We start from the raw sequence: 20,137 nt of genomic DNA on the forward strand, positions 1-20,137 counted from the left end.
CTATAAATTACACCATATTTAAATTCAAACCAAGGAAAACAATATCAAAACAGTTAAACTGATGAAATAATAGCACCATTTAAATAATGGTTTTAATTTTAATTGAAATAAAATTTAAGATTACAAGCAAAGTGTGAACTATGGTTGTGTGTGTGTTAGTAGAAAAACACAGCTAACAGAAAAATAAAAATGGAGCATTAACTCTAATTCTTTCTTCCCCTCTACTCCCCTACTTTCTTTTTCTTTCTTTGAAACAAGATTTCAGTCTGAAGCCCGAGTGGTGGATCTCACTATATAACACAGGATGACTTTAAACTCACAGCAATCCTCCTGTTTCAGGCTCCAAGTCGTAGGGCTTGTAGGCATGTGGTGTACCACATTAGCTATGTAACTTTCTCTGTAAGGTTTATACTATGAAGCATTTAAAAACTTTTTGGCCTTTTTTATAATCAAAGAGGAGAAATTTCTCTATCCTGACAGTACCACCTAAGGAGACCTGTTGACTACAAGAGTTCATTCCTCTGAAGTAAGTCTATTTAGGCTTAGGATTCAGCTCAGAGTCCTGTAAATGCCTTGTTTGTGTGAGACCCTGCTTTTTATACCAAGCACCAAAAAGAAAAAGCAAACAAAGTAAGTACACCCCAAAAGACAACTGTTTACAATTGCAGTTCTGATAAAATATCCTAAAACAATAGTAAGCAGAAAGTTATCTGATCATCTATTATTAAATGCCAATAACCCATAGGAACTTGTACTGTGCCATGATCGCCTGGCCCAAAGACAGCAGGATTTATTTTGTTTTAAACCTCCCAAATAATGAAATTAATGTTAGCAATCTGTGATTTCCATCAGTATGAAATATGTACATCTGCCAGTAAGTGGCCCAGGTCTTGTTGGGAACATGTTAGGAACTATGTTTCTTGCTGTTTTCTAAGACCAATCCCATGAGGCCATCTAGTCAAATGATTACATTAGAGGATACAAGAAATTAAAGATCTTATAGCAAATTCAGGAAATAATAGAGTGAAAGAACAACTTACAGATGGGCAAAAATATGTGTAAAATATACATGTGACTTAGGGTTAATATCCAGGGCACATACGGAACTCAAATGTAAAAATCCAGCAATGGACAAGGTATGGATACTGATCTGAGAAGACAGGCAAGTGGACAACACACACACAAATTAACAACACACTAATCATTAGAAAACTGCAAATCCAAACTACCTCATCCCATTCAGAAGAATGGCTATTAAAAAGACACCAAATAGCAAGTGCTAGTGAGAATGTGGAGAAAGGGCTGCTCTTGCACACAACTGTCAATGCACCCTCTATAGCAGACAGTGTGCAGACCTTCAAAAGCAAAAGAAAGGGGGGCTGGAGAGATGACTTAGCAGGTTAGATAGAGCACGTGCAGCTCTTGCAAGGCCCTGAGTTTGGCTAGGGCACACACATGGTGGCTCACAACCATCTGTAACTCCAATGCACAAAGCTCCCTCTTCTGGCCTCTGCAGGCACTAGAGACACATGATATACAGGCACACAAATAGGCAAAACACTTATACGCATAAAAAGAAGCTTAAAAAACAAAAACAAAATAGAACTACCAAATGGCACAGCAACCCACAACCAGGTATACACCCACAGGAAACAAACTCAGTATGTTAGGTAAAGAGACTTTTACACCCCCACTCCCACCCTGTTCACTGGAGCAGGATTCACAATAGCCAAGAAGTGGGAACAACCTACACCAGCCATCTATGAAATGATGAATGGGGATAACAGGGGTGGGCAGAAGAGGAGAGAGGGTAGAAGGCGAGAGAATTCAGAATGCATTACATAATGTGTGAAACTGTCAAAGAACAAATTTAATTATAAAAAAGGGTGAAAAGATGGTTCATCTGGAGATGGGGGAGGTAGCTGTCCAAGCATGAAGACCTGAGCCCAACGACCTAACACACATGTGAAAAAACCAAAACTACCACCACAACAATAAGAAGCCAAATTATGTAGAAATTAATCTCAGTGGTGGAAGGGTGGAGTGGAGGGAGGAGACAGGAGGATCCATGGGGCTCACTAGCCAGCCAGGCTAGTTTGCTCAGGGAGAGACTTTTTCAAAATAGAAGATGGAAAATGCTTCAGGAAGACAACCAATGTCAACTTCTGGTCTCTGTGTGCATGCATATACAAACATACAAACATGGTACATGTACACAATGGAATACATTTTAGCCTTAAAATCGTCTTATCCACAATAATACATAAGAAAACAGATACTGTGCAAAGTGAATTAAGTCGAGCTCAGGAAGACAGGTATTGCACATGTGTAATCTAAAAATGTGATTCCCAGAGAAGTTGGGACTAGAACAGTGGTTACCAGATGTTGGGGAGAAGGATGGAGCAGAGAGAAGCTGGCAAAGGATGCTCAGCTACATTTGACTGGAGTGAGACAGCATGGTGTGCTATTACAAAGTAGGGTGACCACAGACAACAGTATTATACAGTATATCCCAAAAAGTTAGAAAAGATTTTGAACATTTTCACTATTAAGAAATGGTAAGTATCCGAGGAGACAGATATATTTGCTCCCGATTTGAGCATTATGTAGTGTATTCATGGATCAAAACATCATATCAATGTATCAGTTAAAAATAAATTTAAGTAGCTGGGCACTGGTGGTGTATGCCTTTAATCCCAGCACTTGGGAAGCAGAGGCAGGCGGATCTCAGTGAGTTTGAGGCCAGCCTGGTCTACAGATTGAGTTCCAGGATAGCCAGGACTGTTACATAGAGAAACCCTATCTTGAAATAAATAAATAAACAAACAAATAAATAATTTAAGTTTAAAAATCACAAAGTTTCATATAACTGATTGATTGTTTTGGTTTTGTGACAGTGTCTGACTCAGTCCAGTCTGGCCTCAAACTTCATGGATAAAGGATGTCCCTGAACTTCTGATCCTCCTGTGTTCTCAAGTTCTGAGATTACAGGTGTGCGCTAACAGTTTTATGTAGTCCTGGAGATCAAACCTAATAGGACTCCATGCATGCTCCACAAACACTCTACCAGCTGAGCTGTGTCCCCCAGACCCTTGATGAAGCTTTTTAGGTTTTATTCTGGGTGTCTGTGAAACTCAGCTGGAAGGAACTGAGGGTTTTGTAAAGCTAATGCAATGAAAAGGCAAGTGGCAGCACAACCCCATTTACTGATGATAAACCAATGTCCAATAAAGTTATTTATAACTTAATAAACACATTCAGTGTACGATTTGACAAGATAAACCGTGTTAGGAAGTACAGGACTGAGCTCTGTGCTTTGTTAGCTGGAACTCAGTCACTCCGTCATTGCTCAATGGTCCAGTGGCTCTCTGAGAAACTTTCAGGAGTGTGGGGGACTCAATCCAGTGCCTTGAATGTGCTGGGCAAGTGCTCTACCACTGGGCTGCAGCTACAGCCACGACATGATATTCTGAGGTGGTTCTCAGACCCTACCCCAGGGTTCTATGGTTTCAGCATCACTGGATCACTGGCCATCCTTACACAGGCCCTATCCCAGGGTTTCTATGGTTTCAACATCACTGGATCACTGACCATCCTTACACAGGCCCTACCCCAGGGTTTCTATGGTTTCAGCATCACTGGATCACTGACCATCCTTACACAGACCCTACCCTATGGTTTCTATGGTTTCAGCATCACTGGATCACTGACCATCCTTACACAGACCCTACCCCAGGGTTCTATGGTTTCAACATCACTGGATCGCTGACCATCCTTACACAGACCCTACCCCAGGGTTTCTATGGTTTCAGCATCACTGGATCACTGACCGTCCTTACACAGGCCCTACCCCAGGGTTTCTATGGTTTCAGCATCACTGGATCACTGGCCATCCTTACACAGACCCTACCCTATGGTTTCTATGGTTTCAGCATCATTGGATCACTGACCATCCTTACACAGACCCTACCACAGGATTTCTATGGTTTCCGCATCAATGGATCACTGACCATCTTTACACAGACCCTACCCCAGGGTTCTATGGCTTCGGCATCACTGGATCACTGACCATCCTTACACAGGAACTGGAGTTGGCTCATGTTTTTTCCTGGTTTGGTATCTTCTTTTACTTTTACTTTTTTTAAATCTAAAACCTAGAATTAATTCTTCAAGGTCCACATAGAATGTGTGGAATCTTTCCTGACACTGTCAAGTTACATTAATCATTCTCTCTTTTGTGATCATACTGTTAGTAAATAAAAATTAGGAATTAAGTAGTGAGTTGATACTTTTCCCTATTGTTACAAATTCTAATATTTATTGAATATCTATTATGTGCCAAATATTAGTCAAGCAATACTTTGAAGCCGATTTTGTGCTGGGCAAGTTAGGACTATATACACGAAGACTGCTGTCCTTAGAAGGCCTCATTACAGAGCAGGCCCTTGGCTGGCCTCTGGGAATCTGCATTTGGGGAGGGGCTCGCTATGCTCCTATCTGCCTTCCTCCTGCCACTTTCGTGCTTCTGTCTGCCCTCCCCAGAGTCCCCACACTCCGTTAGGTTTACTGCTGGAGGACTCATCACAGCCCGTGTCTGGGCTGGCAGAGGGTCCTCTGAGCTCCAGCTCATGTGCTTTTCCCCTCGGTGACACCACCTTTGTATCTTTTCTGTGCAACAAGTCACAGCGACCAGAACAAACCTGCTGAGTCCTGGGAGTCTTCCTAATCATTCACTGAATGGGGGTATACTTGAGACCCTGGACACCCATGCGTTACTTAACCCAGTTTATAAACCTCTCTATGAGAGGGAGATTACATTATCTTTCATTTGTTAGGAAACGGAAGAATAAAAGACTAAGTGACCTGAACAAGGACATACATACACTGATAGAGTTAGGATTTCAACATCTTTTGCTTCCAGTTTCTTGAGAGAGGGAAACTGGTGCTACCTACTGAAGTATAATACTGATTTTTTTGGGCATAACCAGCAGCTTTCAAGTTAAAAGAATTGAGTATAGAAGGGTGCAGGTATATGCTAGTAAAGAACAGTAAGACACGCAGATTGCTTTTCATGATGAACCAATTCCTAGTTTCTCTTTTCAACAGTTACTTGTGGCTCTTATCTTAAATGAGGGCATTGGCCACTCTTAATTTGAAGTTCTTTATGCAAGAAGGCTCAGTTACCTTTTGGTAAAATCCTTGAAGCAAAGGCGCAGTTTGTTGTGATGTCTGAAGAGCTTTGGGTCACCAGGTATTTCAGATAGGAAGACCTGGGCAACCTCCAGAGGTCCCTGAAAAATAAAAGGGAACAAAGAAGTGGGTTTTTTTGTTTTTTGTTTTTGGTTTTATGAGACAGGGTTTCTCTGTGTAGCCTTGTGCCTTTCCTGGATCTTGCTCTGTAGACCAGGCTGGCCTCGAACTCACAAAGATCCGCCTGCCTCTGCCTCCCGAGTGCTGGGATTAAAGGCGTGCATCACCACCACCCAGCCAATGAAGTGTTTTTATTCTTTAGAGTCATGGAATTTACCTGTAGGACCCACTGACGGGGATGAATTTAGCATGTCTGTTTTGACTCCTCAGGGACTGAGACCACTTCAGATTTTCCTAAAGTCACATCTACATTCTTTCCTCCTACAATCAGATTAGTTTCTTTCTTTTTTAAATTTTACTATTTTATGTGTATGGGTATTTTGCCTGCATGTATGTGTATGTATTATGTATATGCAGGACCCACTGAGACCAGAAGAAGGCACTGGATGCCCTGGAAAAAGAGACAGCTGTGAACTGCCATGTGGGTACTGGGAATTGAACTTGGGACCTCTGGAAGAACAGCAAGTGCTCTTAACCACTGAGCCATCTCACCAGCCCTAGATTCATTTCTTACTGGTTCATCCTTCAAAGAAATAAGTAGGGATGGAGAGATGGCTCAGCAGTTAAGAGTACTGGCTGCTCTTCCAGAGGTCCTGAGTTCAATTCCCAACAACCACATGGTGGCTTACAACCATCTGTAATGAGATCTGGTGCCCTCTTCTGGTCTGCAGCCATATATGCAAACAGAACACTGTATACATAATAAATAAATAAATCTTAAAAAAAAAAAAAAAGAAAGAAAGAAATCCTTTCAGGATGGACTACTGACTTCATCAATGCACTTTGCCTTGTATTTTGTTTTTAACTATTCTGGATGCACAAATTTCAATGTATCTCCCAATCCACTGGTTATTACAGTTGATTTTACAAAAACAACTTTCTTCAGCATTGCAAAGGTTATTCCTGATGCAGTAAATTAAACAAGATGATCTTTTTTGTCTTTTAAATCATTTGAAGGGGAAAAGCTAACATCATTTATATGTTAGGGGCACAAAGGTCTAATTCAGTTCTACACCAGAGCATTTCTCAGCATTGCTCTTTAATCCAAAGAGTAGTTAAGACATGCAAAACCTGATGATCGCTTTCCTTGATGTTCTTAACTGGAGATATTCTTGAAGACTGGGGCCAGGCCTAAAATCATGAGCAAGACTATCTGAGCCAACCAACTCTAGGGACATCACACTGGCTTCCAACATGCATGACCACATTATTTATTCTATAGAAGTCATTGTGCAGAAGACCTGGACAAGGAACACTATCAAGAATCTTAAGAGAGCAGAGGTTCACATGTATTCAACACAGCTCTGGAATGAGTATTTTTTGAATCGTGTATACTTTTTTAAGGGAGGAAATTGTTTTGTTTTATGAGACAGGGTCTCATGATATAGCCAGGCCTGGAACTTGCTCTGGAGACCAGGCTAGCCTGATTCACAGAGATCTGCCTGCCTCAGCCTCTCCAGTGTGGGATTAAAAGCGTGTGCCACCACAACTGTCTAGCAAAGGCTATTTTAAGTGATCAAATCCCTATAGTATAGTAAATATAAGCCTAGGCAGTGGAAAAGGGAGGAAAGAAAATCATGACGGAGATGCTATTAAACTTCCATTTCTCAATTTATCTCCATTTATATTTCAGTACCTTGTGATTAATCCACTTGATCTGCATGATTCTGTCATTCTGTAAACATTACAATATTACTCCAAGTCCAGTTTGTAAGTTAAATTGCACACATCCAGCAAAAAGCACCAACCTGGTTCACAGTTGTGCCTACAGACCCCTGGAGGACCATCTGAAGCATTTTGGGGTCTGCTGGGTCCTGATGTGTTGCAAATGCCAATTCCTGCGTCTTCTTCTGCATGTCTTCGATAGCAACTTCAATTGGTGTTAAGATTATCTGAGGAAAGCAGTAGCAATTAGGTCAGTGTACTGACTGAAACTACCTAATGAGCTTTAAATCATAAAGTCAGGAGAAATGGGGACCGATAAGCTTTCATATAACAAAATTCTAAACCTCAATCCCTAAGTTAATAAAAACAAAAAAAAACAAATTCTAAAACAAACAAACAAACAAAAAACAACCCATAAACTGATGTTGAATTAGGGACTTAGAAGACAGCCAAAAGTGAATGCATAACAATGGCAAAAATCCTAGTATGCCAAGTGGGTGGGATGTATTTTCTGCTAAAACCACATGCCGATTCACAGCATGAATATACTTGCTTCATGAATTCTTTTTCCTAAGTGTGTACTTACCTCTTCTTTGTGAGTGACATTGACCCTCGTCTTAATGTAAGGAAAGGCGTGGGACGTTGTCAGAATGGTCTTCCGTTTGAACTGTTCATGAAGTTCCCCATGGGCACGGCCATCTAAAGTGAAGGGTGTACAGTACATGAAACGGCGGAGATTGTAATTCTTGTCAAAGTAAGTGATTCTGTCCTTCATCTCATAGGTGTCGAAGAATGGCTCCACATAGGTAATCTGAATGTACGCCTGGAAAAGGGAAAAGGTCCTTATTCATGGACAGTAATCTGCCACCTAGTATTTGTCAAGCAAAACAACGTGGAGACCTTCAGAGACGCTACTACACATCATTACAGTGTATCAACCTACCTTGTTAGGATCTAGTTTACATTTGTCTACAGGATTAGAGTCCTTGATTACTTCAACCACATCCTCTCCAAATCTTTCTCCATAAAATCCCTGTAATGAAGAGAAGGCAATCTTTTACATGAATTTCCTAGGATTAGGAAACCAGAGAAGGCCTGGAGGGAGTCTCCTCAGCAAGACTTGGGGATTTGGCAAGTTTTGTTCTATGTCATGTCCATCCATACAATTAAATAACAGCCAAAAAAAATATATAACTTTCTCCAATAAAAACTCAAGTTTTTACAAGGGGTCCTCAAGAGAACTGCAGCTTGGGCAATGGCCATGGCTCTTCAGAAGGAAAAACTAGGTCTTTAAATCCAGCCACTCAGGAGGATCTCCATGCGTTATCCCCACACCTCCTACAAGGGCTTTATATGACAAAGTTTGGGAAATGCAGTCTCAGTATTTCTCAAGACTTACCTAATTCATAAAAAGTAAAAAGTCAGAGTTTGAGCCAGTTTATGAAACCCAAGCCCAGTAACATGAGCTGTAAGGATTAATACCAGCTGAGAATAAAAACAAGCCTAGAGCCCTGCTTCCCAAGCTGTTCTGTGCACACAAGTCTCTTGGGGATCCTGTCAAACTTTAGATTTTGATTTAGAAAGTCTGGGGATTCTACATTTGAAGCGATCTCCTAGGTGACACTAATGCACCCGAGTCACGAGCCACACTTGAGCAGTAAAGAAGGTTCAGAAGAGCAACTGGAAAGGAAAGATGCGTTAACACAGTCAGTACAAAACAGCCATCTAGGAGAAGCAGGGGGCTCAAGAAGGGATTCTACCAGGTGTTCCCAGGTGTGACTGCAGCGGCTAATCTCTGAAGATGTCTCACTGGACGGTGAGGCAGCAGAGACGACACTCCAGTCAGCTCTTTCCTGGGCCTCTGCTTCCTGTCTCATTACACACTGCTACTTAATGTCTAGTCTTTCTCTCAAGTGTAGACAAATTGGAGTATCTCCGAAGGATAACGGAGCTTAGAAAATGTGTGAAAATAAAGCCTCAAAAGTATAGCTAATAATATTTACTGTTGTCCTAAGAGAATTGCAGGATTTGAAAGGGTGTTGTTACACCCCTCAAACATTCCTATATACCACAGAGGACATCTATCTGGCTTACTTAATAATGAAAACTGTCTGTGAAAGCCTATTCACTTTAGAAACATCAGAGGACATTTGTGAACCAGCACAGCATTCACCTCCAGTCTGTGAGAAATCTCTGCGAGTTTGGTTATTGCAGGCTCCTTGTACACAAACTCCTGTTCATCCAAATCCCCGAACCTGGTTCCATAAAAACCAACACGGAAATAGGTGCCAAACATCCGCTTACCATCCTAGGTTTAGGAAAATGAGAAAATTTAATATGAAGACTTTCTGCTTTTGACATTATGCTTAGATTGCTATATTGTAAAATTTCCAAAACACTGCAAAAAGTTAATTCAAATTTATGTTTATTTTTCAAATGAGGATAAAAACAAAGAAAATTATTTCATTATTTCTAACAATGATTATGCTTTTTTTTTTTTTTTAAACCAAATGAAACAAAATGGTCTTAGTTTTTAAGTCCATACAGTTGGGCTATATTAACTTATTTTCCTTATTGAAACAGTCTTAATATAAAAGTAAGCCAAGTTAATTTAAACACAGCACTAATATATTTTCAAGTCAATACTATCCTTCTCATAGTCTCTTTGAGTATATTAAAAAGAAGTTAAGAGTCAAGGATAGCATTTGGCATAGAGCACAAAATCAGTAAAGTGTCAAGATCCTTCAGAAGTAGAAATGTAAAATTAAATAATTAGTATCATTCTCCTGATAAAACTGTGTGTGGAAGAGTAAAAATGGAATAGAAAGGAAAAAAACTGAGTGCAAGGTAATAATAAAATTTTGAGATGAGCTGCTATTTAAAGACCACCAAAAGCACTCTCACTAAATTCCCAATTCTTGATCTCTGTATAATAAGAATTACTACCCTGCTTCCACTTCATTGGTCTCTTCAGTGATACCCTGTATGACATCTCAGAAACACACAATTACTCTGATAGGACCTAACATTAACCACACACTGCCAGCAGGTACAAGGACAGAAAGTCACACTAATTCTCTCTCACATGAACTCAGTGGGAAACAATTCTTTCAATAAAGGTAACATCTGGACATTTCCCATGCAATTTTTTGAGAATGCAGTCCCAAAGCTGTTTCAGAAAGATTTTACAGCGACTCCTATATATAAACCACATAAAATATTCTGTACCTCTGAATTCTCTTTAAGCCTAAATTGTTTTATATTTATTTTTTCCTATACAGGAAAGACTAGATGGTATATACATTTAAAAAATGAACAGCAAATATTATAAATAATTAAGCAAAATGAGAAACTTTGATCCTAGTTTGCCAATCTTATAATACTGAAGCAAGGAAAAGTACAATAGCCCCATAGTCTTGGCTATGATATGAAAAGTCACTTTGGAGCTAAAGAAATGAAATTTCTAACAAAAACATTTCAATTACTTCATTTGAGATTTAACATAAATATTAATTTATTCTTACAGTGAATGAACTCTCTGGATGAATTAAATAAATTTTATGAAAATTTGTATTAGAACCCCAGGAGGCCAGTAATATACTTTGACACAATCAAGGCAAAAAGGCATTGCATAAACAAAACATCTAAGATAACTATTTACAAATCATTGATTAATTTTCAAGCCATGTCTCATACATGAATAATTCTCATTTCTTCAAACCAAAAATACTAGAATATTCTATTCTAGCTGTAGAGCTTGAGGTTTCCGGTTTAAAATGTTATTCTACATCTTTAATATTATTTAAAGCCAGTAATTAGATCTTGCTTCCCTTAGCTAAATTTTCTAATTCTCAATCTTTGTATAATAGGAATTACTATCTTGCTTCCATGTTATTGGTCTTTCTGGTGTGTGTCCTCCCAAACAGACACAATACTGTGATGTGACCTGATGGTGAAGGGACCCGTAAGTTCCCTGCCTCACTGACTGGACTTTGGATCTGACTAAAATTTAACTACCTCTTTTAACATACTTTTAATATTGATATTATTATTTAGCTATTATTCATCTTCACAAACAGAATAAAAAATAAGGTTTTCTCCTCAAAAAATATGAAATCAAATAATTATAATATAAATCAGTATAAACTATAATGAGTAGTATCAAGAATCAAAGATTAATCTTGTTGGAGCAAAATTACAGATAGCTCTAGCCATCCACAAGGCTTTAAAAAAAAAAAAAAAAAAGACCAAGTAAACGAGGAAAAAAGGGGACATTCCAGTAGACAGAGGAGAAAAACAGGGCAAATCCTGTCCCACAACAGAATGTATGTAAAGGAAACCATCCAACCATCCTCTGGAGTACAGGATGCCTAAGGTGTGTCAGGCATTATGACACAAATTTGCCAAATTCAACACAGGAGAGGGACGTCTCATCAAGCAGGTGATAACTGAGGAAAAGCTTGTCCTACAGACTTCTTGGGGGAAAATCGATTCCAGCCAGAGGAAAAGTCTGTGCAAAGGCTCTGAGGCAAGAGCCTATCTGGTGTATTTGAGCAAGAGGATGGAGAACAGTGTGGGTGGACCAGAGGAAATCAACTGAAGAACAGAAGAAAACAGCATCAGAGAAATAACAAGGAATTCCTGGACTGTGTGCATGCGTGCGTGCGTGCGTGCATGCGTGGTGTAGAGGGTGAGGCTAGATAAAGGAAAAGGCCAATAATCTGAGCAACCATATTACAATTTAGAACTCCCTATCACTGAGCTGCTGGACTGTATCCAGTTTATCAAAGCATAATCACATAGCTTCATCTCCAGTAAGACATTCAACTTAATTTTTTTTTTTCAGTTTTGATACTTGTTTTTGTTTGGAATTACTTTCCTATAATTTAACATTACTTCCTTTTACTGTTCAGAATTCATTCTGAATTTCACATCACTCCCCCACTATACATGGCATATTCTTCCTAAGCAGTTTTACTTATGGCTTTCTTAACTCTGTGGGTGATGAAACTATAAACCAGCAGAGAAAATCACCTCCCATGTCAAATCTATTTTCCATCTGTTCTAGCTTTGTTTTCTTTAGGAAGGAGAAACCTGTCGGGCTAGTGGCATGCTTCCACAATGACACCAATTCGGTGACTGCTCATCTTCACTCGGCTGTTTCCACTATGCTAGCTGGTTTCCACACAGGCACAGTCATGCCCTATACAGTGGTCATCTTTCCCTTCTGCTAGGTCAGTTCTTCTTAAAGACCATTTATCAGGTTCTTCTAGCCACGATTTCCGTTTGGGAACATAATACATGGAACATTTTATTAACCTAATTTTTTTGAGAGGGCCGGGGAGGGACATATAGGAATTGATCCCAGGGCCTTTCACGCTTTAGGCAAGTACTCTATCAAAGAAATGATATCTCAACCCTTTTTTCCTGTTTTCTATCATGAGACAAGGCCTTGCTGCAGTTTCCAGGCTAGCTTCAAACATGCAATCCTCTTGCCTGCTTCTCTGGAATAGCTGGGATTATAGGCCTGTGACATCGCACCTGGCCTATTAACATAACTCTTACACTAAGATTTCAAGAGGAGCTGGGTGATAGCTCAGCAGCCCAGCACTTGTCTAGAATTCATTCATTATAGCAACAACAACAAAACCAACAGATCAGTGATGTAAACAAAGCAACAGCAAAAAGTGATCTCAACAGCTTTTGAGTATTTACTGTGTTATAAACACTTTATATGTATCATATTAACTTCCCTTTTATTTTATTTTTAGATTTTGTAGCCTATGCTGGCCTTGAACTCTCAGTCCTCCTGCTTCAGTCACCAGAGTGCTGAAATTACAGGCACACACCAAACAGTATGCCCAGCCTACATGCATTACATTAATATTTAGTAACTCTGTGATTAGTACCACTATTTTTTTCATCTTACAGATAAAACAAAGTCAAAAAAACCCAACCCAAACCAAAACAACAACAAAACCCAGCTAAGACTGGCCTTGAACCCCTGGTCTTCCTGCCTCAGCCTCCTGAGTCCTGGGATTATAAACATTTCTGCTGAGTAATTCACTATAGAATTACCTCCACTTCTCTGTTTGTTTTATCTTCCTTCATGTTACAGTGCCATCCTCTACAATAACTGCTTTTGCATTTTGCAGATCTTTCTTGTACAATCCAATGTACAATCAGTGGTCATTTAACAGACATACTCTTCTCAGATACAGCCTAGCTATGTATAGCTCTATAGTCTTATCAGAGGTTCAGTTCTGATCATTACATATCCCCCCCAAAGATGTCATATCTAATATCATCTACAGTTTGCTGACCTAAGCCAGCAGAGAAGCAAAACAAAGTCGTACAGCATGGTCTTACTAGATCCACTTAACGTCTACTACCAGGGAGGCACCAACTCCACAGAGCACTGCCTCTCAGCTGTCGCTCTTCCCACTCACTGCCCCCTCAGCCAGCACAGCTCATGGGTCCTGAGGTAAAGACCCATGCGTGCTTTATACCTGTATTTCTTCTCCTCTTGTAAAGTATCACAAATTCTCCACTCAACTACCTAAAAGCACCTTTATGTTCCATCCTAAAACAAAATAAAAATCTCCTTCAGTGTTCATTCTTCCCCTCATTTTAACCAGCTATTCTAGTTCTGCATTCATCTTATTTACTTGGACAAATTACAATATTTAACTCAACATTAGTGTAGGAGCCAAAAGCGTAGCCAGTGTTTCTGAGCACACAACAACCAAAGTATAAATACATTTATGTTCACCTAACTCAGTAATAAGTTCAGGCAATCATTTTAGATGCTTCTATGTCAAAGACCAGTGGATCTCTCTCTCTTTGGTAATCCATCAGGGATTATCTTTATAAAGCTAACTTGATTTTCTCTAGCAGGTGGATTCTATAAGCTACATGGAGTAAGGTATGGTAATGTCTTTTAAAGGAATAGGTTGATAACACACACACACACACACACACACACACACACACACACATTTTAATAGAGAAAATGTCATATAACTATGTTATCAATATTTGAAGAGTTGTTTTTGGAAAATGTCAGCTTCCAGTGGTAAATTTCTTCATACAGATTGATAACTATTTGGCAAATGAACAAATGCATCTTTTGAAAAAAAAAAAATGGATACACACAAAATGTAAAATGGCCATCCCATATTCACACAAAAATGAAACATTAAAAAAATAACTTAAGTATACCATAGGAAATGATTTCTTTCCTATTAATTCAGGAAGAACAAATGGATTTTGGGAAAAATTAAAATAAAAGCAAACAGCAGACAGATAATGAGGAGCAAAATGTGGCAGAGCAGTCAACAGTGGCAGAATTGCACAACAGATCACTGACAGGTAAATACTTTAGTAAACTGCTAAATATCATAGTTGAGGGCTCTCTCTCCTCTCCAGAAAGCTTTGCCAAGTCAAATAAGTTCTACCGAATCAAGAATAAAATGTAAATTGAGGAACACTGCAGAGTCAAGAAACCTTCTACAAATAAAAATTGTCCTTACTAGGTATTAATCCAATGAGAGTTCTATGAGAATACTAAGAAATTAGCTAAGAAACAGTTTGAGAAAAAAAAAAAAATGAAATCATTGAAGCTGTCAGAGTCAAACAGGAAAATATCACAAGATAGGAACTTACCACAATAGACAATAGTAAAAGTAGGGAGTAGGTCAGCAACCAGGGGCAAGAGAGAGAAAACAGAAAGCATTTTAATTAGGGGAATTTCAAAACATTTAAGCAGCATATGGCAGCAAACACATTTTTAAAACGCAAGCATCCACTTAAGTTTAACAAGGGATAGCAAAAAAACACACGTGCAACAAAACCGGATGCTGAAGCTGAAGGTCCAGCAGAGGCGGTGACAAGAATGCAAACGAGGGACAGGTCTGTGCAATTTTTACCATGCAGTGACATGATGGGAGAATGGGAGTAAGTCACAACCGCAGAGAGCATATCGTCCAGGGGTCGATTTAGCATCAAGCAGACTTGTAAAAAACTGCTCAGAGGTTTTAATATATTCTTAATTTTATGTCTAGTTTTCAGATAATTCTATTTCATGTTAGAATACCCATGAGGAACTTTATCCCTTGAAAATAGCTGACTCTGCATATGTCTAGATGAAGCCTCAGAAACAAGAGATCATATTTAAGCATAAATAAGGCATGCACATTTAATCTGGAGAATGAAGGCAGATGTACAAGTGCTGGCTCATATAAAGATAAGCAGAGGGTAGGTGCTTTTTCAGAACTGGAATGACATCCAGTAGTAACATCTGCCTCTACAGTTTTCTACTGGGTCTGCAAACAAGGATTGCAGGGAACCAAATAGAGCAGCCTAGCCTATTCAGCCAATGTAGTCTAATGACAAGGTGAGAGGCAAAGCCAAAAGACTTTCTTCACTATTAGGGCATAATTTATAGAAATCTCTTCTTTACAGATGAAAAATTATTATAATCAATTCCTCATGGCAATTTCAGATAAGATTTAATTTATATTTAACTTTTCCAAATTTAACTACTACATAAAAGCAAGCATATGTAGTCTTCATTATAAAGTAATAAACACTATCAGAATGAGGTCAAATTAAATGTTAAGTTTTCTTAATTTCTTTATCTTGCTCCCTCAAGTAAATTTAAGTGACCAAAGTGAATTTCCTTCCTTCCTTCCTTCCTTCCTTCCTTCCTTCCTTCCTTCCTTCCTTCCTTCCTTCCTTCCTTCCTTCCTTCCTTCCTTCCTTCTCTTTCTTCTCTCTCTCTCTCTCTCTCTCTCTCTCTCTCTCTCTCTCTCTCTCTCTCTCTCTCTCTCCGTTCTCTCTCTCTCTCTGTGCATGTGTGCTATATATAGGGCAAAGTGACTCATGATCAAATTAAACATCGTCTCTTCAATTCTAACATGCCTATTTTCTGCCCACATTTTAGTCATTTTAGTTATCACCAGAGCTGGCCTCCATCCTTACTGACCAGATGCCCAGTTTAACACACAAATGACTGTTCTCTGCTACAAAGACACAGAAAATAGTATGTCCCCTAACTGATGGCATCAAAGAAAATACAATGTTTTCTATTTATACCTCTGAGCAATAACATATAAATCGACCTCTGTAAATGAGAGAAACAATATGGTTAAGAAAGAAATCTGCGTGTAAGTGTTGATGAGAGAAATGCATCAAAGGATAAAAACAAACTAAAGTGATCACACAGTGGCTCATTTACCAAAGAATCTCATTAGTGTAACAGGTTTCCATGCACTGCCTAGAACCTCTAAATCAAAAAGTTCTTAAAATAACTTACAGCAGTTTAACAAAATTTCTTTGGTTAATGAATTCAGTTGATGAGCAGACAGCAACAGAATGCCCACAGCTAGCACATGTGGGCAAAGCATGGGCATAAGAAACCCGGTCCAATCCATCCATTAGTGTCTTTAACTAACTAAGACATTACCTACCTCCCAGCCAGTACTCTGTGTAATAAAAAGTAAAAAAAGGGCAAGTCATAAAAACACTGTTCAATAGAACAAAAAGGCCAAAGGAAGTTCAGTTACATGGTACCATACCACAGAGGATAGCAAAATAGTTTACACAGCACATATTCTTCCATTTAGGACCGACAGAAATTTTATAACATTTGTTCAAAACTCAGTATCTAAAATTTTACCTTTAAAAAGCTAAGTTTTCAAAGTGAAAGTAAAGTGGAAAGACACATTTTGGGGAAAGAGGTCCTAATCTACTGTCTCTTCTGTCTCTGCATCTAACTCAGATCTCTAACTCCCCTGAGCTTCATTCCATTGAAATGTCCAGGCTAAACAGGACATACATTGCAATTTGGCCAAATACTAGGAACTCAATCAAATGGATGGAACCTTCTAGAAAACCACTAATAGCTCTACATGTTCCAGACTGGACACATATAATTTACATCATAGAGCTCTCAAGGCAGATGAACTTCCTCACAGCATGTGCATAATTGATTATTTAAAAATACCTGTTACCACTGTGAGACCTAACTAATCTTCTTTTGCAACGTCAATATTTTCGAAGATTACAACAGAGTGTGGCCTAGCAGGAGCAGTCTAGTTTACTTTCAGAGTCTGTTAATCCATCTGTAACAGGTTGGCCATTGTGGTCAAGTTGGTAGACAGTGCAGCAGTTCTAACACTGTATCAGCTGGAGTGGGTAGTCACTTCTCCAGCACCCTGTAGAGGGCGTGAGTGGGAAGGGACTAGAACACTGCACGTGGAGGAGGCCCAACAGAAGATTTCAGTGGAGCCAAGGACTCAGTCAGAAGGTTCCAATCACTGAAGTCTGTTTCACTTTCTAAGGATGTTCAATTTGGTTTTAATTTTGGTGCTACTGTGGCCTACACAGTGAAGTAAAGTACTGAAATCACTCTATAAATTACGCAAGAACTTTTTTCAATCACTATTTTCATGTTGGAAATACACTGTGGGTAACAGTGCAAATGTAGGAGAAACAAACACAGACACAGCAGTAAAAAATACCAGGATTCATTAGAAGTTTATACCACTCCACATAAAGTGAATTTATATATTAAAACTGCTTGGCAACAAAAGAACACATATTAATTTAAATATCAGATCCATAATTATAATCTACAATGTAATATAGAAAATAAAATAAGATCCCGAAACATTGCTAAATAGTAATAAATCAAAAGTTTAGGAAAAAGTCTTTGGGAAGTACTTTAGGTAAATTTACTCATTTTTTTTGTTAATGAGTCTGGGTTTAGCTACGAACCTTCTTTTAGCCCAAGTAGAATGATCACTTCATGGGATCCCGTTAGACATGAGAACAAGGCAATGTTAAGGTTTCTAGACCCCCCTACTAATAAAGCTAGAGTGGGGACTGTTACCTGATGAACGATTTTGCTGAATGCTTCTTGAAGTTTACCATGGATTGTGGAGAGCTTCTTTGCATCTCGATTAGCTTCATGAATAGGAATGAGTACTTTGTAAACCTCATTAACTGCTTCGTACATGCCAGCCTACAGAAATAATATCTGTGAGATTGTGCGTTCTTTTAGATCAATGAAAAGTAAGACCATTACAATTTGTAAATTTACTGTATTTTTTATTAAGATAACACCACTGAAGCTTTTTCAATAGGTCTAACTTTTAATCGTATTAAAGCTTAATAACCAATTTTATCTAATGTATCATTTCCTCTGGAAGGACTCAGGAGGGTATGTGTTTATACTCTCTACAAATGAATATTTATGTTGATATATAATTTGAACTGGGCATCCTGGTCCTGTTTAGTCTATAATGACTCCACTAAGGCAAACGTGTATATGTACATATAAACTCCTGAGAACTGCAAGAAATTCAATTATTATACTGGTCACAGATCCCCAATTCTCTTACAATGAGATAATCTGTGGCCTCTGGGAAAACCTGAATCATTTGCTTTCTGAAATTGTAACCTGGCACGGGAAGCTGCTTTCTAGCAATTCATGGACAAGTCTTCAACTCTCTCAAGGCAGCGTGAGGCTCTTGTACTGCTGCTGCACTCTTTCTCACAGCAGAGGACCACTTAACAGAGGAGCCAGCAGCTTCCTCAGGGCTCCGCAGATCAGCAAGTGGGCTTTCTGTGCGGATGTGAGTCTCTACAAGCTCACCGGAGGATGGTGAAGCAACAGTGCAGCTTCAATAGGGAAATAAATTTAGCATAAGCAAAATACCCTGGGAATTACTTTAATTAAGTTAAAAATCTAAATTCAATTAAAGAGAATTCATATAAAATTTGGTGCTGGGACACTGAACACTAAGCAGTCAAATCAAAGGGAGCAGGGACTTGATCAAAGAAGCCCAAGGAGGTTAGGCTATGTTCCTTCCATACATGTCCTGCTGAGCTCCCCTTGACGGCTTCAATGCTTCACATACAGATGGGAGGGAACAAAGACTGGTGTGCTATAAGCAGAGAAGGCAGGCAAGGGATGCAGGATGCTCTGATAGGCAAGAGCCAGTCCTCCAAAACCTACCCAGGAAGGACCACTCCACAAGCACAGCTCAACATATGGGGGGCAAATCTCCAATCATCTGGAAAAACGCTGTCAAGTCATGTTACTCTATCAGAACTTAAAAAGCTCAGAGAAGTTTTCTTTTCTTCTTCTTTTTTTTTAATTTAAAGGTTTCAGAAAGTATTTTGTAAATAAAGAAAATAACTGCTGCAGATTGACCCAGATTAACCTGGGGCAAGCCACAGATTACTAGGATACAAGGAGCCGCAGTGACAGATCTGGAAGGACCGTTCCTAAGGGCACCTGGGGCAAATGTTCTCAAAGGAAAGGCAAGGTCGCAAGGCAGAGAACACCGACACCCATGTCATTAGCGATCCGGAAACTGCAGGGACAGGAAGAACAAAGTCACCCACCATAGAGAAGGAAGCAGCTGCTTGTTCCAGTAACCCCACGAGCCCTGACTCCGTAAAGTACTTTCCAGAGCAAATGCCTTCTTCATCTGGAGATACCACATCATCTGAGACAGCAGACTCTTCTAACACGTTAGATGAAATATTCTAGGGGGAAAAATATGGAAAAGGTTTTGGCAATGAATTGCTTTCCTAGCATGAAAAATGTACATGAGGAAGTAACTGACATCTAGATTTAACTATTAACTAAGGTTAAAGAACAGAAGCTGGGTAGGGCTTAAGTAGCAGAGCCCATGCTCAGCCCCTGTGCATACCTCCACCATGGGAAAGAGAAGTCTCTACAACCATACTCTGTACTAAGATAACAATCACATTACAACTGCTGCTAGGTAACTTCCCAGTAACAATGTGGGGAAAGCTGTCATCTGATCTCCACAGGTGTGCCATAGCACATCATGAGTCAACACGTGTGCGTACTCATGCAAACATCTTTTTTTTTTTTTTTTAATTTGTGGGAAAGAAAATTAAGATGGCTCAGCAGTTAAGAGCACTGGCTGTTTTTCCAGAGGACCCAGGATTAAAGCCCTCATTCCAACAATTAAAAACCAAGACCTCGGGGCCAGAGGGATGGCTCAGTGATTAAGAGCACTGACTTGTCTTCCAGAGGACCTGGGTTTAATTCCCAGCACCC

General features: G+C 39.3%; 1 protein-coding gene across 4 annotated transcripts in view; it reads right to left on the minus strand.

The window, feature by feature from the left end:
* Window positions 1-20,137, minus strand: part of Dock7 (dedicator of cytokinesis 7) — a 200,443-nt gene that overhangs the window by 5,149 nt on the left and 175,157 nt on the right. For 2 of the 4 annotated variants that reach the window (XM_076564551.1, XM_076564549.1), the window contains 8 exons: window positions 19,450-19,593; window positions 17,930-18,061; window positions 16,506-16,520; window positions 9,209-9,334; window positions 7,979-8,068; window positions 7,622-7,858; window positions 7,119-7,262; window positions 5,185-5,291 (listed from right to left, as the gene is read on the minus strand). In XM_076564551.1, the coding sequence (XP_076420666.1) occupies window positions 5,185-5,291; window positions 7,119-7,262; window positions 7,622-7,858; window positions 7,979-8,068; window positions 9,209-9,334; window positions 16,506-16,520; window positions 17,930-18,061; window positions 19,450-19,593 (995 nt within the window). Of the gene's footprint in view, window positions 1-5,184; window positions 5,292-7,118; window positions 7,263-7,621; window positions 7,859-7,978; window positions 8,069-9,208; window positions 9,344-16,505; window positions 16,521-17,929; window positions 18,062-19,449; window positions 19,594-20,137 lie in introns of all 4 variants that reach the window. The other 2 variants (XM_076564550.1, XM_076564548.1) reach the window with 1 other exon arrangement.

This window comes from Peromyscus maniculatus, chromosome 2 (genome assembly GCF_049852395.1).
Source record: "Peromyscus maniculatus bairdii isolate BWxNUB_F1_BW_parent chromosome 2, HU_Pman_BW_mat_3.1, whole genome shotgun sequence".
Taxonomy (NCBI): domain Eukaryota; kingdom Metazoa; phylum Chordata; class Mammalia; order Rodentia; family Cricetidae; genus Peromyscus; species Peromyscus maniculatus.